Here is a 16,092-nt window from a genome sequence, read left to right on the forward strand (position 1 = left end):
CTTCTGAAAAGCTGACTTAGTACAGGTCCTTAGTTTTCTCATTTTGCCACAGAATGGAGAAAATCAGGTCGAGGAGCAGCTTCTAGGAAGTACTGCTCAGCTCTATCACCCAGAGATTTGATGGTTGACACATCCCAAGATGTAGGAAGGGAAGAGGGGAACAGTTTAGGTCCCTTTGGCCTTTTGCTATCAACAAGCGGATTCATTAAAAAAAAGAAACAAAAAAACACCCTGTCAGAGTCAGAGCCTACCATATAAGTATCAGAGAACCTGCTCCTGCCTGCTGGGAGCACACAGGTCCTGGACTGCTTGGGGGGACGCTGAGCCAAAACTCAAGCCATTTCTGTAAACACGGAGTCCTTAGTTTCTCTCAATTTTCTCACTGCACTTACAGAGTTGGGGTGCCTGGCACCCTGCAGCCCACTGCACTCACCTCCTGCCTTTGTGCACCCGGCTCAGGTCCACTGTATCTCTGCTGAACACATCAAACTCATCATTCTGGAAGACGTTGTGACGAGATGTGAGCAGGGGTGTCGGGTCTGGTTTCACCTGTCTGGGGTGGGGGGTGACAGAGAAATCCATTCAAGGGAGAAAGGTCAGCTGATGTCTACCTGTGCTCTCTTGACCCGAACCATGTTACATGCATCAGATTCTCTACTCCCCTTCAACAGCCACATGAGACACGATCTAAAAAACCTGCCCTGTCTGGCCCCTACCTGGGTATGCAGCCATGCCTGACACAAAGTTCCCCCTCAGTCCCATGTGCCATTCAGAGATTTTCTCAAAAGTTCCCTCCCTCATTGAACACTCCCAACAGTCCTATAACATAGGTAGCTAAGATCACTCGACCTCTCTGGGCCTCAGTGCCCTCCTCTGTAAAATGGGCACAAAGTGGCCAAGGTACTTGTACAAAGGCAGAGCTAACTTCATTCATTCAATAAACATCGTCCGTCTGCGGAAGAAACACCCATTTGTGCACTCATTCCTGCTGCTCCACAGGCCTTCAGAGGAGCAATGGGTCAAACTCAGAAAGGGTAGGAATGAAGAAAGTGAGAAGCTCTGGCCATCCTCCTTCAGGAATCTACTGGAAAGGTGCCAATGACAGGGGCAAGCCAGAGACTTTGGAGCTCCAAAAGGCTCAGCAACCCCTTTGTCACATCCCACATTTCTGATGGGCCTTCCAGCAAGGAGCAGCTGCAATGTCCAGCTGTGCACACTCTCTCCCCTGCAGGGGGCATGTGAGAACCTCCGGGAGGGCCTAAAGTTCTGATGTGTTCCCAAGGAGGCCATTCATTTAAATGGCTGGGGAACACTGCTGTAGGGAAGAGAGAGAAGGCAGAGTTCTGGCACAGGTGTGGGAAGCAGAGAAGCTAAGAAGGGGCCCTGACAAGGCCCCCAGAGCACCTTTGGCCAGGGCCCTGAGACAGCCTGGGCGCCATGAACCCCCTCCCACCTATCTCTCCCACCTGTCTAGGCTGCGGTCCAGCTGGCTGAGGGCAGGGGCCAGCCGCTCCTCCAGGATGTTGTTGATCACCTGCTCCGGGTTGTAGCTGTAATGCTCCAGGCAGGCCAGGATGAAGCCCTCACCAAGATCTGGCAGCAGGTCCTTCACTTGGGAGATGAGCGAGTCCAGCTCCACGCCACACACAGGGGGGCCCAAGGGAGCAGCTGCCCCCATACACTGTGGAGAGAGCTACCGTGAAGGAGGGAAAGGCCAGACCAAGTGGGTGATAGGAAACAGACCTCAAATACCACAGGACTAGGAATCAGGGGACCTGGTTGAGTCCTGGCCCTGCCATTCCTGGGCCAAGATCTCAGCCAAGTGACCCAGGTCTCTTGAGTCTCCAATTCCTGAAACCATGTGAAGAGGGAGTGGCTCTATGACTTAGTGGTTGAGCTACTTCTGGCTGTGTGATTTGGGGCAGGGCACTTCCCCTCTCTGAACCCCAGCTTCTTCCATGTAAAATGGGAGTACTGCCTTCTACCTCACAGAGTTGTTTCAGATGGTTCAAAGAGAATAAGGCCGAGCATGGTGCCTGGAGAAGACTAGGCACCCCACAAATGGCTGTGGCTTCGACTAATCCTTTTCCAACTCTAACAAGTTAATGGCTGATGTTGGAGAGAAACAGCAACCACCAGCCCTGGACTGTACGGAGATGCTCCCCTTTGATTATATTCTTTTTAATGAGGGGGATTCAGTTCATATCCTGCTTGATGCGGCTTAATTCTGTTAGGATTTTCATTTAAGGAAATTCCAAAATCAAAACAACAACAATAAAAATCATCCGTGTCTCAGAGAAGCCAAATGGGGAAGAAGGTGGGAAGAGTGGAGGGGACTGTCATTTTCCAAGGCCCTGTGACAGCCACAGGGCCTGAGTCTAACACAGGAAGGAGAGCAGCATCTGTTAATAGTGCATAGGGCCAGCCAGGCTTGGGGCACTGCACCCAATAGCTCTGGGAATCCCAACAACCTTGTGGAGGCAGGGATGGAAATTATCCCCACCTTAGACATGGGGAACAGAGGCTAGATGTGAGTGATGTGCCTCCAGCCACAGAGCTGGTAAGTGGCAGAACGAGGGTATACCCCTGAGCTGTCTGACCCCAGAGACCCACAGAGACTGTGGTCTTAATCCCTATGTCACACTGCCTCCCAACTTGCAGGGAAGAGTCCTGGGCTCGGTGGGCAATCTGTATGGCCATAGATTTGGTGAGTTCTGGAAGAGCCTGGAGCATCAGAGGCTTCCACACTTGCTTAGTGGAGCCCTGCAGTCCCACGGCGGAGCGTCCAGGCTGGCTAAGCAGTGAGACCAGATGCTGCTCTCCACTGCATCCAAAGCAGCTACATGGTGATCTGTTTAGAGGAGAGCTTTGGGAAGGATTTCACGTGGAAAAAGCTCCATCACTTCATTTTACAGAGGAGAAATGGGGGTTTGGCAGCTGAAGGGACTTGCAGACTCTCTAAAGGCAGCACGGAGCTGACCCGCAGGCTCAGGGCTGTCAATTCCAAAAGAAACCTTTTTCTCTGAGAGCTGAAACAAAGAAGGGACAGGTTTCCTGGAAGGGGCAGGGGAAGCAGGGGAAAATGTTGCTCCAGACACATACCTCCTCTTCCTCTGAGTTTTCCAGATGTGAGAACGGTCCACTGACTGGTTCCACCATTGCAATGACCCCATTAGGGTCTTCAGCCACCGGTGGGTCTTTAGCATCTGTGGCTTTCCGTCGGTCCACCCCTTCCCATGCACTTTCGACTGCCTGGAGGATGTAGGCAGTCCGAGTCTCGTCCCTGTGACACACGTTAAGGTGTCTCTCTCTCCGGTGCCAGAGCCTTTTCTGCCTCTCTAGCTCTAAGGCAACATAATTTCTCAATCCTGCCTCCGCATCTGACCCTATGACTTGTGTTAGGGGCTATCTGGGCTGTACCCAGTGGGCATTGCAGGTACCAGGGCTGCCTGGGGAAAGAGGCCAGACCACGGCCACGCTAGCCTTGAAACCTAGTACCTGTCACTCAGCAGAAAGCAGCTCTGGATGAAGACAGGGCCAGGGGCATCCTAGGACTTGATAATTGGAGGAGCCAGCAGCACCTCCTCTGCACTGACCCCCAGGAGGAGGGCCTGCCTGATGGGGTCACTGCCAAAGGGGCTTCCTGTCTGACTACTGAGGGCTTCCTGCAAAGGGGGCCCATAGGGTATCCCTAAGGCAAGACTGCGCAATCTAGCCCAGCCTCCAAAATGGCCCACAGGCCCTCCTCCCTGTCCTTCCTCCCTCTCTACCACCCTGGGCACTGCCAAGCCAGACATCTGGGAGTTGCCCTAGACTCCCTCCTTCCACTTCTAACCTAGAGCCCCCCGGCCATCCCTGGATGCCAGCAACAGTATCCTCACCAGCCCCTGGGCCTCACAGAAGTCTCAGGTCAGTCTTTTCTCCTCTCTGTGCCAGACAGAGATTTTCCAAAGTATAAAACTGACCCTGTCACTCTCTGTTTCACACTCTCCCATGACACCCCAGTGCTTGTAGGATAGAGTCCAAACTTCTTAGTGAGAGTCATCCCAGAGCCGTGCAGGTCTGCTCATCCCCAGCTCATCTGCCATGCCACAGCCTCCTCCCACTAGACCCCAGGCCCCCAGCCCCACCCTGAGATCTACACAAAATGTCTGTGGGCTCCTCAGATGGGCCTCTCTGTCCTCCATCCACTGGGAACACTTAGCTCTGGGATTGGCCATCTCCAATTTCTTCTGCTGGTCTCGGCTTGGACAGCCCCTCCATCTCACAGCCTTTCCCTGAGCTTGCAGGGTTAGGTGCCTTCCTTGGCTTTCCTGTCCTCTGGATTTCTCCCATATGACACTTCAACTGCTTGTTTACTTGTCTGTCTCCTCTCCTGCAATGAGGTCTGTGACAGTGGGGCTGAGTCCACGTTGGTCACATGGGCCCAGACACTCAGTAAACGCCTAAAGAATGCAGGACACTACCCCACCCAGCTCCGAGGATCCAAGTAGTCATCTCCTCCAGAAACAGGGGCTGGGGCTTTGGTGGGCCTCTGGGGAAAACTGGCTGACCCGAGTATTCTGGGGATAAACCTCCCTCTGCTCCTCTGGGTCCTAGCAGCCCAACTCCAACCTGGCCAGGCCAGGTCCTGTCAAGTGGCTGTGGTAGGATACAAGACTGCTGAGGCCTGTTGTAGCAAGCTGACATCATCGGCCACAGGGAAGAGTGTGTCGTAGTCCCGGAGGAACCTGCCAGGCAGAGAGCAGATGGAAGGGACAGGGCTGGGGCAAACTGGTCTGCTGCCCAACCACAAATCCCAGAACCTTAGACCATGATGAGCATATGGTAGAGGCTCTGGGATATAAGGCCTCGTGTGGACTGGTCCCCGCTCGGCCACACTCACCTCTTCTCCTGCAGCAAGGAGCTGAAGATCTGCAGGAACTCTTCGATGAAGCCCTGAATGTTGTCACAGCTGGAACAGGACACCAGGGAAGATGAGTTCATTCGATGCAAAGGATCTATAACTCCCCTCCCTGCTGTCTGCCCTGCCCCTCTGCAAGGCCCCAGGCCAGTTGGAGGAAAGAGGCATTTGTCTCTTTCCCCATCTCTGCTCAGCAACCCCAGAGCAGGGAAGGGGGCAGATGACATGAGGGAAATACCTCTGCTGGGCTTGGGGAGGGGTTCTTCTACCCAGGAAGCTGCTCCTGAGGGCTCACCTGTTTTCCAGGACAGGGAGGAGGCAAATCTGGTTCATGAGGATGTGAAAAATCTCCAGTAGCTTCTTCCTGGAATGGGACAGCCTCTGCCACAGGTCACCTAGCAGCCTTTGAATGCCCCCGAGAGAAAAAAAAAAACAAAAACTGAGATTTGGGAGATTAAAAGGCCTGAAGGGAGCTTATTCTCAACAGCTGCAGGTGTCCCTCTCCAGAGCTGAGAAAGCCTCACGAGTCACTGTCAGCAAAGGGTTACAGGTCCTGAGAGACCAGCTGATTCCAGGGCCGCTTCTCAGTTTAAACAGTGGGTGGGGAACCAGTATGCCAGTTACCAAGAGCTTAGAGCAACAGCGGAGAGAAAAGGTTAGGATGCAGGGGCCAGGAGGCTGCTAGGTAGGGACACTGAAGCTAGAGCTGCACAGTCCATGGTGCCACCTCCTTGTCTTAGAGATAGGGATGTTAAAGCCCGGGGAAGGCAGGGCCTCTCTCTCCCACAACAACGTGCTTAGTTTTGGCCCCGGCTCACTTGCTATCTTCAAGCCTCCTCTTCTTAATTGCAGACTCCAGTTCGGGAATTGCAATTTCATAAAAGGAAGCTAGTCTGTGGAGGTACACATGGGGAAAAGGCAAGATTAGTTCATAAACACCACACTTCATCAGAAAATCAAAGCAAACCACGGGAAGCGGGAAGGCCCATTTCTTGCTCCCCAGTTGTCACCACAACAATTTTCTCCCAGAAACTCCCTGGCTCTTCCCTAAGCTTACCCTAGATTGGCCTGCTGTGGATGGTCCAGGAAAAGCCTCAAGAAGTGACCTGCAGCTATGAGGCGCCTGGGTGGCTCATTTGGTTAAGCGTCCGACTTCGGCTCAGGTCACGATTTCATGGTTTGTGGGTTCAAGCCCCACATTGGGCTCAGTGCAGACAGCTCAGAGCCTGGAGCCTGCTTCAGATTCTGTGTCTCCCTCTCTCTGCCCCTCCCCCACTCTCACTTTGTCTCACTCTCTCAAAAATAAATAAATGTAAAAAAAAAAAAAAAAAAGAAGTGACCTGCAGCTACATTCCCCTTTCACTGGGAAACCAAAACCCAGGTAGGCTCATCCTAGCAATGAGCTAGAGTAGCAATGAGCTACTCAGAACTCAGTGAGGTTTGAGAAAAACCCAAGGTCACTCTTTTTGTTGGTTCAAACCTGCCAGTAGCTCCCTACCTCCTATGACATCAGACTGTAGCTCCTCTCTCTGGTACATCCATAGCTAGCACGGAGTAGCCGACCTTGCTTCTCGCCTCAACAACCTCACATTCACCCCCCATCACAACTCAAATTCAAACTCTCCATCCCAGTGACAGGCTCCCAGATCATGCTTACCCATGTGATTTCTCCTTCCTGGAATTAGGTGCACGACACTCAGAACATGTTGCTCTTACAACTTAAAACACAGCCACCTCTCTTCAGCAGTCTAATTCTTCTTCTGAACATCTTAAGCTTCCCAAAGCCAGAACAGTAGCCTTAGTGCCTAAGATGATGCTGAATTTGTAGCAGGTACTCTATAAACATTTAACTACTGACTGGCTGAATTCTGGCAACTTCTAGGTTAGTGTAGTCCTGTACACAGCAGAGGGTAACTAGGCCCAAAGAGACAGGCTTTACTAGGACCACAGCATGGCACCCAGAAAAAGAGAGGGCAATTTGGCCCAAACAGATTCAGGTGTTGCCAGGATACATTGCTGGTGGGAAGGTAAATTGGAACAACCCCTATGGAGGGCGATTTGGCGAGATCTGTGAAAGTTAAAAATGCACAAACCATCTGTTCTTGTGATTCTACTTCCAGGAAAATATTCCTCAGATATACTTGCAAAGGTGCAAAATGATGTATGTGCAGTTATTCTTTGTAACATTTTTCTGTAATATCAAACAACTGAAGAAAAATCTAAAGGTCGATCTATGGGGTCTGGCATTCCATACAGTATAATGGAATTCTATCTAGCCATACCAAAGATTGAGGATGCTTTGTGTACTGATACACATTAAATTTAAAAATAAAATGCAGAGTGTCTGGGTGGCTCAGGTGGTTAACCATCCGACTTCAGCTCAGGTCATGATCTCACGGTTCGTGGGTTCGAGCCCTGCGTTGGGCTCTGTGCTGACAGCTCAGAACCTAGAGCCTGCTTCAGATTCTCTGTCTCTGTCTCTCTCTCTCTCTACCCCTATCCCACTCATGCTCTGTCTCTCTCTCAAAAATAAATAAACATAAAAAATTTTTTAAAAATGTAAAAAATACATACAGTACTCATATGTCAGCAGTTAATTTAAAAGGCAGAGGGGGTGATATATAATGTGCGTATTTACTTGTATATGTGTATTTATATACATATCTCCGGAAAACCCCACATAAAAAACTTAACAACAATGGTTATACGTGAGGAACAGAACTAAAGAAGGGGAAAAGGAAGACTTCATTACATACATATATGTATACACATTATATATGTACTATGTGCATGTGAATCTATGTATACATACATGTATATATAACGAAAAGTCTTCCTCTCCCCCTTCCCTACTATATATGTTCATACATACACATTTTTGTTGTTGTTTTAATGCATTTTTTTAAAGTAAGCTCTGCACCCAATGTGGGGCTTGAACTCACGACCCTCAAGATCAAGAGTCATACGCTCTATTGACTGAGCCAGCCAGGTGCCCCTCGTTATATATTTTATACCTTTTTAGTTTTGAACCATGTGACTGTATTATTCATTCATAAAATTAAGCCACAGAGAGAGATACTCCAATATACTTGAGGATATCTGAGAGGACGGAGGTTGTTGTGAGAGGATTAGCCGTAGAGCTGTGTGGTGGCCGTAGCCCCTTCCAGAGAGTTGCGGGGACCGAGCTTGCTGCATTTGCTCAGCCAGTGTTCTTGGCCTCCAGCACAGCGTGAACAGGGTGGGCCAGCCCCAGGCTGTTTCTGTTTGTGGGTCAAAGGCAGTGCCACTTGCAGGCAACAGTGTTTTCCTTTCTTCCTCCTCACCCCAAGATGGGTGGAGCCATTCCCCGCCTTCACTGACCCTTGCAGGAAAGTCAGTTCTTCCAAAAATTACCCTCCATTTCCAAAGACCCTTTCAAAAGCAATCTGTGCCACATTTTGAGAAGATGCTTTAACAAAATGGAAAATGCCTGTGGGGGAGGCTGATTGGCTCAGTTGGTAGAGCATGTGACTCTTTTTTTTTTTTAAATGTTTATTTATTTTTGAGACAGAGATGGAGCATGAGCAGGGAAGGGGCAGAGAGAGAGGGAGACACAGAATCTGAAGCAGGCTCCAGGCTCTGAGCTGTCAGCACAGAGCCCGATGCAGGGCTCAAACTTGTCAACTGCAAAATCATGACCTGAGCCAAAGTCAGACGCTCAACCGACTGAGCCACCCAGGCACCCCATGTGACTCTTGATTATGGGGTCATGATTTCGAGCCTCACATTGGAAGTAAAGTTTACTTAAGAAAGAAAGAAAGAGGGGCCCCTGGGTGGCTCAGTCGGTTAAGCATCCGACTTCAGCTCAGGTCATGATCTCGCGGTCCGTGAGTTCGAGCCCCGCGTCGGGCTCTGGGCTGATGGCTCAGAGCCTGGAGCCTGCTTCCGATTCTGTGTCTCCCTCTCTCTCTGACCTTCCCCCGTTCATGCTCTGTCTCTCTCTGTCTCAAAAATAAATAAACTTAAGAAAAAAAAAATAAAGAAAGAAAGAAAGAAAAGAAAAAAGAAAGAAAATTCCTATGATAAGTGAAGATAAGCAGGGTACAAAATCCTAAGAACAGCCTGATCTCTCATGGTGATTTTAATTTTCTACCTTCCAGAATTTTCCAAATTTCTTATGAGCATTTGCCAGTTTATGCCACTTTAACCATGAGAAAAGATACCTTTCTCAAAAAGTGGACAGCTACAGGCCCATCCTAACCCCTTTCTTCCGGAGAGAGTGGTGATTGGTGCTTTATTCTAACATCTTCTGGGAGGCTGATCAGTCCTCACATCTGATTTTCACGAGCTGAGGAGACCCAGGAGGGGTCAGAGCACCAGCTGCCATCTCTGGCACATGTCAGCACTAGATAAATGTTTTGTTGAATGGGCAAGTAAATGACTGAATGGACCAACGGCTGAGTGGACAGAGTTGGGCAGCTCCCAGAGGCTCCTGCGAGTGGTGGGGATAGATGATGCCTGGCAAGAGCAACAGCCAGAGGCTACTGAGAACAAGCCAATCCCCACTGTTGCCAGGCAACATGCAGGTTACCAGCCCAAACCATGCACCCCTTTCTCACCGCACAAGGAGCAGACAGATGCTTGTGGTGCCAGCGGGCAAGGAGGGTCTCTCTCCCTATATCTTTCTTTACTCATATCCTCCTCTATATCTTTCCTCATCCTGGCAGGATCTTTCTAGAACTCCTTTCGAATAAATCTTCCAGGAGCTCCCTACTGCCTACAGAATAAAGGCCCCACTCCCCGCGAGCAAGTTCAAGACTCCTCACAATCTGACTTCTACCATCCTCTCCGGAGACTCTCCTTACCTGCTCCTTTTCCTACTGCCCCAGGCCCTGCTTCATCCCACTCCACTTCCTGGCACTCCCTGGACACTCTCTGGGCCTTCCCACCTGTACTCTGCCTGCCTGGAATGCCCTTCCTACCACTGTAATCTTACTCTTTCTGGAAGGTTCCTGTTCATTCTTCCAGATGTCACTTAAAGGGCATCTTAAGGGGCGCCTGGGTGGCGCAGTCGGTTGAGCGTCCGACTTCAGCCAGGTCACGATCTCGCGGTCCGGGAGTTCGAGCCCCGCGTCAGGCTCTGGGCTGATGGCTCAGAGCCTGGAGCCTGTTTCCGATTCTGTGTCTCCCTCTCTCTCTGCCCCTCCCCCATTCATGCTCTGTCTCTCTCTGTCCCAAAAATAAATAAAACGTTGAAAAAAAAAATTAAAAAAAATAAAATAAAAATAAAGGGCATCTTAAAACCTCTTATTTCACCAGACGGAACTTTGCCTCCTTCCTCTGTGTTCCCAGAGCACTTCATAATATGGCCACAACAGCTGGCCCCACAAGTGAGCAAATCTGAATGTCTCTCTGTGTGTGCTCTAGACTAGATGCTGAAGTCCTCAGACCAATTCTTATTGTCTGTTACTCCCTTGTGCCTGCCCACGATAGGGGCTTTGAAAGAACAGAACTGAACTAACACTGCCCTATTCTTGGTTGGTGTTTTTTTTTTATTCCCTCCCCTACTGAGTTCTTGGCTAAAAATGGGAAGGCTTCTAAAATGCAGGCTTGGAAAGCCTGGGGGGCTCAGTCAGTTGAGCGCCCAACTCTTGATTTCAATTCAGGTTACTGATCTCACAGTTCATGGGTTTGAGCCCCGTGTCGGGCTCTGTGCTGACAGCTCAGAGCCTGGAGCCTGCTTCAGATTCTGTGCCTCCCTCTCTCTCTGCTCCTACCCCACTCGTGCTCTCTCTCTCTCTCTCTCAAAAATAAATAAACATTAAAAAAAATAACAAAAGTTAAAAAACAATAAACAAACAAACAAATGAATAAATAAAATGCAGGCTCCACACAAGCAGGAGCCTCATCTGTCGTCTTCACTGCTGTATGCCCAGGCTGGAAGAGGGCCTGGCACATTCTAAGTACCCAGTAAATATCTGCTGAATGAGGATGCCAACGAGAACCTCTACTTCAGCAGTCAGAACTACTACTGTACCTGTAACAGAAGTCATGTTTCTGGAAGGTTTGGCAAGCCAAAGGGAAGATATCCAGAAAGGCCCAGAGTGTAGTGCAGGTATCGCAAAGGTAGAGAACAATGTCTTTTAATTCCTGTTGCCAAAAGAAAACACTGCATTATTCTCCTCTGCCCCCATACACAGCTCTGTAGTGGGTCTGAGACAAAGTTGACAAAAGCCAGTGGGAGCCATCAGGCAGATACCTTGTCGGGGGGAGAGAAGACCAGATGTCTGTGCAAAGCCTGGTTGTTCCATCTCTAGGAGCGCGATCTGTACAAGTTACTCAATCTCCCTGCTTCAGGTCTTGCTACCTTAGCTCCAATGGGCATTGACCCAGTGAGCTCTGGGGTTACTTCTAGGTCTAGGATAATATAGTTCTCTCTTCTAAGCTGAAGGAGAACCACCGCTGAACCTGAAGACAACGCCTGTGGTCCCACACAGAAAGCACATTCCACTGAGGACAATAACAAGCCCATACCTTTTGTACATTTTGAAGAGGATGGAACATGGAATACCTTCTCATACACATCCCTGAGTCTCTTGACAACTCTAAAAACAAGGCTGAGCAGTTGTTAGGATCTCTGTTTTACAGAGAAGGAAACTGAGGTTCAGAGGGGTAAAATGACTTGTTCCCACAGTACTCAGTGTGTGTCTGTCTGAAACACTTGTTTAATGCCTATTTTCCCACAAGACTGGAAGCTCCAGGAGGGCAGCTCATGGCTGCCTCTTTCCTGCTCTATCTACTGTACTTTTAGCACAAGGCCTGATGCATGTCTAGGCTCCTTAAGTATTTACCTCTGTCTCAGACTGTAAGCTCCATGAGAGCAGGCACATGTCTGCTTTTGCCTACTGTTTTATCCTGAAGGCTCAGCACATGCTGGGGGCTCCTCAGTATAAATTCGCTGAACACAGGGCTCAATGAATAACACGAATGAGCTCATTGTGCTGAACTAAGTGAAGATTAAACTCCCGTCCTCTGAACTCTAGTTCCCTGTTCTTTCCACTACTCCATAAATGAAGCTCCCAGAGAAAAAAAAAGCCTGCTGATATGGTCTAAACCTGTGTGATGGGAATAACTGTTTATGGAGTTGGGTAAAAAGGGCCACAAGCATGGGAAGCAGCTGCCAGATCCCCTGCTAGCCAGAAAGGCTGGGCTGAAGGGTAACCTCACCAGGAGAGGCATGTCGCTGGGGGTCAACCGGCCCCTCTCCTCAAGCTTCTGGGGTGTGGCGCTGGCCCCATCCCCTTGCAAACCACAGTGCTGGAGGATATTGCTAAAAACCTGTGAAACACAAGAAAAGGCTCTCTCACATCCTGTCAAACCAACAGCTGGAACTCATGACCTGCAGTCTGGGATGAGTGATCTGAAAGCTGTCTTGGAATCTCTGGAATATATGCTAGTGTTCCCATGAAACCAGAGACAATGATGGGATGCAGGGCAGAGTGGAAACTGTAAAATGGGAAAATGTAAAAATGGGGGTTATTCTTCTTACAGGACTGTGGTGAGGATTAAAAAGACAAAATGTATGGAAAGCCCCCAGAATCCTGCAGATGTTACTTGAATGGATATGTTGGGCAAATGTATCATAATAAATAATTTAAGATACATACAGAAAAAAAAAAGAAAAAAAAATATATATTTAGCAATATATTATATGTTTTGGATTCTCTGAAGATGGCAATATATGGAAACTATATTGAAATCAAAGGCAAATCAATGGTGAGGAGAAAATGGTCCATCGTAAAATCGTGTAAGTCTTTAACCCATTGCACCGTCTTAAGTATGCTAGCACGTAACTACCCTAAAAGTTATCGTGAATAGTGGAATTTCTTGGTGGTAGGATTATGGGTTAATCTTCCTCTTTCTGTTTTTTTTTTCTTTTTCCATCATTTCCAAATTTTCTACAATGAACATTATTTTACAAAACAATTTTATATAATGCTCTGGTTTCTCTTCAAATCACATAAATCTTTCGCCTTTTACAAAACAATTTTATAGAACTTTAAAGCTCTTATTTGAGAAACACAGGTATCTTAAACGGGTAACCTTAGAGACTTATGGCTGTTGGCGAACAGCACACAATTGAAGCCAAGCTCTTTTTGTATGAGTGCTAGACAGCCCTTAGATTTCAGTTCTGTTCAAGAGGGAAAAAGGGTGAATTTGAAAGTGTGTGCTAAGGGGCAGGACACAGCAACTGTCTGGAGATGGGGTTGGAGAGAGGTAGGGAGTAAGCATTTCTCCTGGGCTCTTCCAGGAAAGTCCAGGGTTGGAGAAGGGATCTGGGCAGGGCTGAGAGCTGGTACCTGAAGGATGGTGGGCATGGTTTCATCCAGGTCATTATAGTAACTTGGCTGCTGGATAAAGATGTTCCCTGAAAAGAGAAGAGAAAGGTAGGAATTGGGAAAAGATGGTGGGGGAGGAGAGGACACGTTACAAATGGTTGCCAGCATATTCTGTGACCTTTCTCCCTTTTCCTAAGCCTGTCTGCACTAGAGCAGTCCTGGCCCCAGGCCCTGCTGGCACAGAGCTTTGGCCCAGCCTAGAAACTTCCCCAGCATGAGGGAGGGACTTTACTCAGTACAATTTAACCTTTTAAGCACCTCTGCCTAGCGAATTACATAAAAGGCCTGCCCTGGTCAAACCAGCTCGCCTTGATGTCCCCAGGGAGTGATCACATTTGGGCACCGTGCCTTGTATGACAGCATTGGCTTTGGAAGTGGGAGTTAGTCATCCAGGAAAATTAGAAGATATGATCTCTTTGCTTAAGAAACCTGGAGCCTACAATCCAGGATTCTTGCCAGGCCACACCTCTAATAATGTGAGGAGACTCTAAGGAGAAATTTGTCTGGAAATTCTCTTACCCTCTGCTTTTGAATATGCTAGCCATATTAATCCATCCTCTTCCAAGGTGAGAGGCCTGAAAGACATCTCGAGCTAAGGTTACCACACATTTGCAGTTGTTCTCAAAAAACAAAACTCCTTTCCGAATGTTTACTACCTCCGAGTGCGGCTGCTGTGAGTGCGTAGGTTAGAGCATATGGTAACTGGAACAGAAACCAAGTGTTCCGGCTGCCCAAATGGCAAGGGAAGGAGAAAAAATCACAGCAAACTAGGAGGCATGACAATGCAAAATGCCAGCACCCTTAAGAAGAGGCCAGGGTTCTTCATCCCACCGTGATCCTAAAGTCTGAGGCTGGGCGACTGTCAGGATGTGCTGAATTCTACAAGTCCTTTGTCTTTGGGCAGGTGTGTCCTCAGTTTCCTTAATGAAAACCCTGCAGCCCTTGCCCCATCTCAAAGGATTTGAAAAATCAATGAGATCAAAGGCCAGATGGGACTGGGTGAGTAAGCAAGTCACTATGTAGCCGGACTTTCTGTAAACACTTTCTTGGATGCCACTTCATTGCTTCATTCCAGAAAACTGAGTTTTAGCAGCTTGAGCTTGCTCAGTGCATCCCACCTCCAGATGGATGCTGACCCCTCAACCCATAAAGGTACTCCCTGACCATCTGTGCATCCTAAACTTGATGGCAGGGAGAGACTGAACTGTCTTATCTCCCCACCAAACTCTGTTCTTTCTCACAAAACCCTCCTATCCAAAGGTATCCTCAAGGTCAAGTCAAAACTCCCGACCACAGCACAAAGGGCCATGTGAGATCTGGCCCCATTGGCATCTCCAGCCACCTTCTCCCCATTTCCTGCCTTGCATTCCTCTCTCATACCTCTTCAACCACAGAGAACAAGCCCCATCCCCTCCCTCCACCTGGAGTGACCTCTCAGAGCTAAGTTCACCCTAAGGCAGGTGTCACCTTCTCCAGGCAGTGCCTCCTGACCCAGGCATTAGGAGCAGGTCTCCCTCCTCACCCCATACCACATGGTGGACCCCACCACATCCTGACTACCTGGCATGGGGTAAGGCCCTCTCTTATAATCCTTCTAGTGCTTAAGCCTGAGTAACAGGGATGTTTTACAAGCATCAAAACATCACATTTCACAACTGACTCTTTCCTCTCCTTTATCTGATCCAGTGACAGTGAAGTTCTGACTTTCAGTTTCACAAAGAAACTGTTAAGAAGTAAGGGACAACCTTCTCAGGCTAAAGCAGTATGGAAACCCAGAGGGGGAAAAAAAGTGGGGGGCGCCTGGGTGGCTCAGTTGGTTAAAGATCTGACTCTTGATTCTGGCTCAGGTCATGATCTCATGGTTCGTGACTTCGAGCCCCACATTGGGCTATACACCGAGCGTGGAGCCTGCTTGGGATTCTCCCTCTCCCTCTCCCTCTCTCTCTGCCCCTCCCCTCCCTATGCTCACGCACGCACACAATTTCTCTCTCCCTCCTTCTCTCTCACAATACACAAACTTAAAAACAAAGAAAGAATGTGCCTGGATTGCTCGGTTGGTTAAGCGTCTGACTTCGGCTCACTCAGGTCATGATCTCACAGTTCATGAGTTTGAGCCCTGTGTCGGGCTCTGTGCTGACAGCCCAGAGCCTGGAGCCTGCTGCAGATTCTGTGTCTTGCTCTCTCTGCCCCTCTCCTCCTCTCAAAAATAAATAAACATTAAAAAAAATTAAAAGAAAGAAAGAAAGAAAAGAAACCCAGGGTGAATGGAAGATATTGCCAAAGAGATCAGTGCAGTCCTTGGTGGGGCCAAGGCCTGATGCACTCCTGCTTTCGCAAAGAGGCTCCAAGAGTCTACCTGAGAGGCCCTGCTTTCAAAATTACACTTACTAATTCAGAATTATCAACCTTGAAATTAAAAAAAAAATCCGGGTGTGTGTACAGGGGGATGGGGGTGCCAGATAAGGACTGGGCTTCTGCCCAAAGGAAAATCAGCCAGTTCCCTTGTTCCTTCCTTTTCTCCCTTGTCAACCCTCTTCCTACAGCTGACCTGCTTTGCTCAAGAGCGTCTGTGGTAGAGAAACTGGAGGCCACCCCTTTATGTGCCTCCTGCTCAAGGGTTGGAAAGAGAGCTGCTGTGTGTGTGTGTGTGTGTGTGTGCATGCATGCATGCATGCGTGTGTGTGTGTGTCTGCAGGCCCCTCCTCCATACCCCCCTCAATGCACACACCCCAGCGCACACACAATGAAGGGGCTCTGTATGCCTTTCTTGTCCTCTTTTCCATTAACCACCCTCTAAGAGCCGAAGAAAGG

The 16,092-nt window shown here is 48.9% G+C and overlaps 1 protein-coding gene across 2 annotated transcripts in view; it reads right to left on the reverse strand.

The window, feature by feature from the left end:
• The window catches only part of ASCC2 (activating signal cointegrator 1 complex subunit 2), a 44,252-nt gene that overhangs the window by 12,180 nt on the left and 15,980 nt on the right, over positions 1 to 16,092 (reverse strand). For both annotated transcript variants that reach the window (XM_030336021.1, XM_030336020.1), the window contains 10 exons: positions 13,243 to 13,310; positions 12,110 to 12,220; positions 10,920 to 11,032; positions 5,722 to 5,796; positions 5,199 to 5,306; positions 4,886 to 4,954; positions 4,656 to 4,730; positions 3,103 to 3,283; positions 1,467 to 1,681; positions 434 to 553 (listed from right to left, as the gene is read on the reverse strand). In XM_030336021.1, the coding sequence (XP_030191881.1) occupies positions 434 to 553; positions 1,467 to 1,681; positions 3,103 to 3,283; positions 4,656 to 4,730; positions 4,886 to 4,954; positions 5,199 to 5,306; positions 5,722 to 5,796; positions 10,920 to 11,032; positions 12,110 to 12,220; positions 13,243 to 13,310 (1,135 nt within the window). The remainder of the gene's footprint in view (positions 1 to 433; positions 554 to 1,466; positions 1,682 to 3,102; positions 3,284 to 4,655; positions 4,731 to 4,885; positions 4,955 to 5,198; positions 5,307 to 5,721; positions 5,797 to 10,919; positions 11,033 to 12,109; positions 12,221 to 13,242; positions 13,311 to 16,092) is intronic.

Source organism: Lynx canadensis, chromosome D3 (assembly GCF_007474595.2).
Source record: "Lynx canadensis isolate LIC74 chromosome D3, mLynCan4.pri.v2, whole genome shotgun sequence".
Classification (NCBI taxonomy): Eukaryota; Metazoa; Chordata; class Mammalia; order Carnivora; family Felidae; genus Lynx; species Lynx canadensis.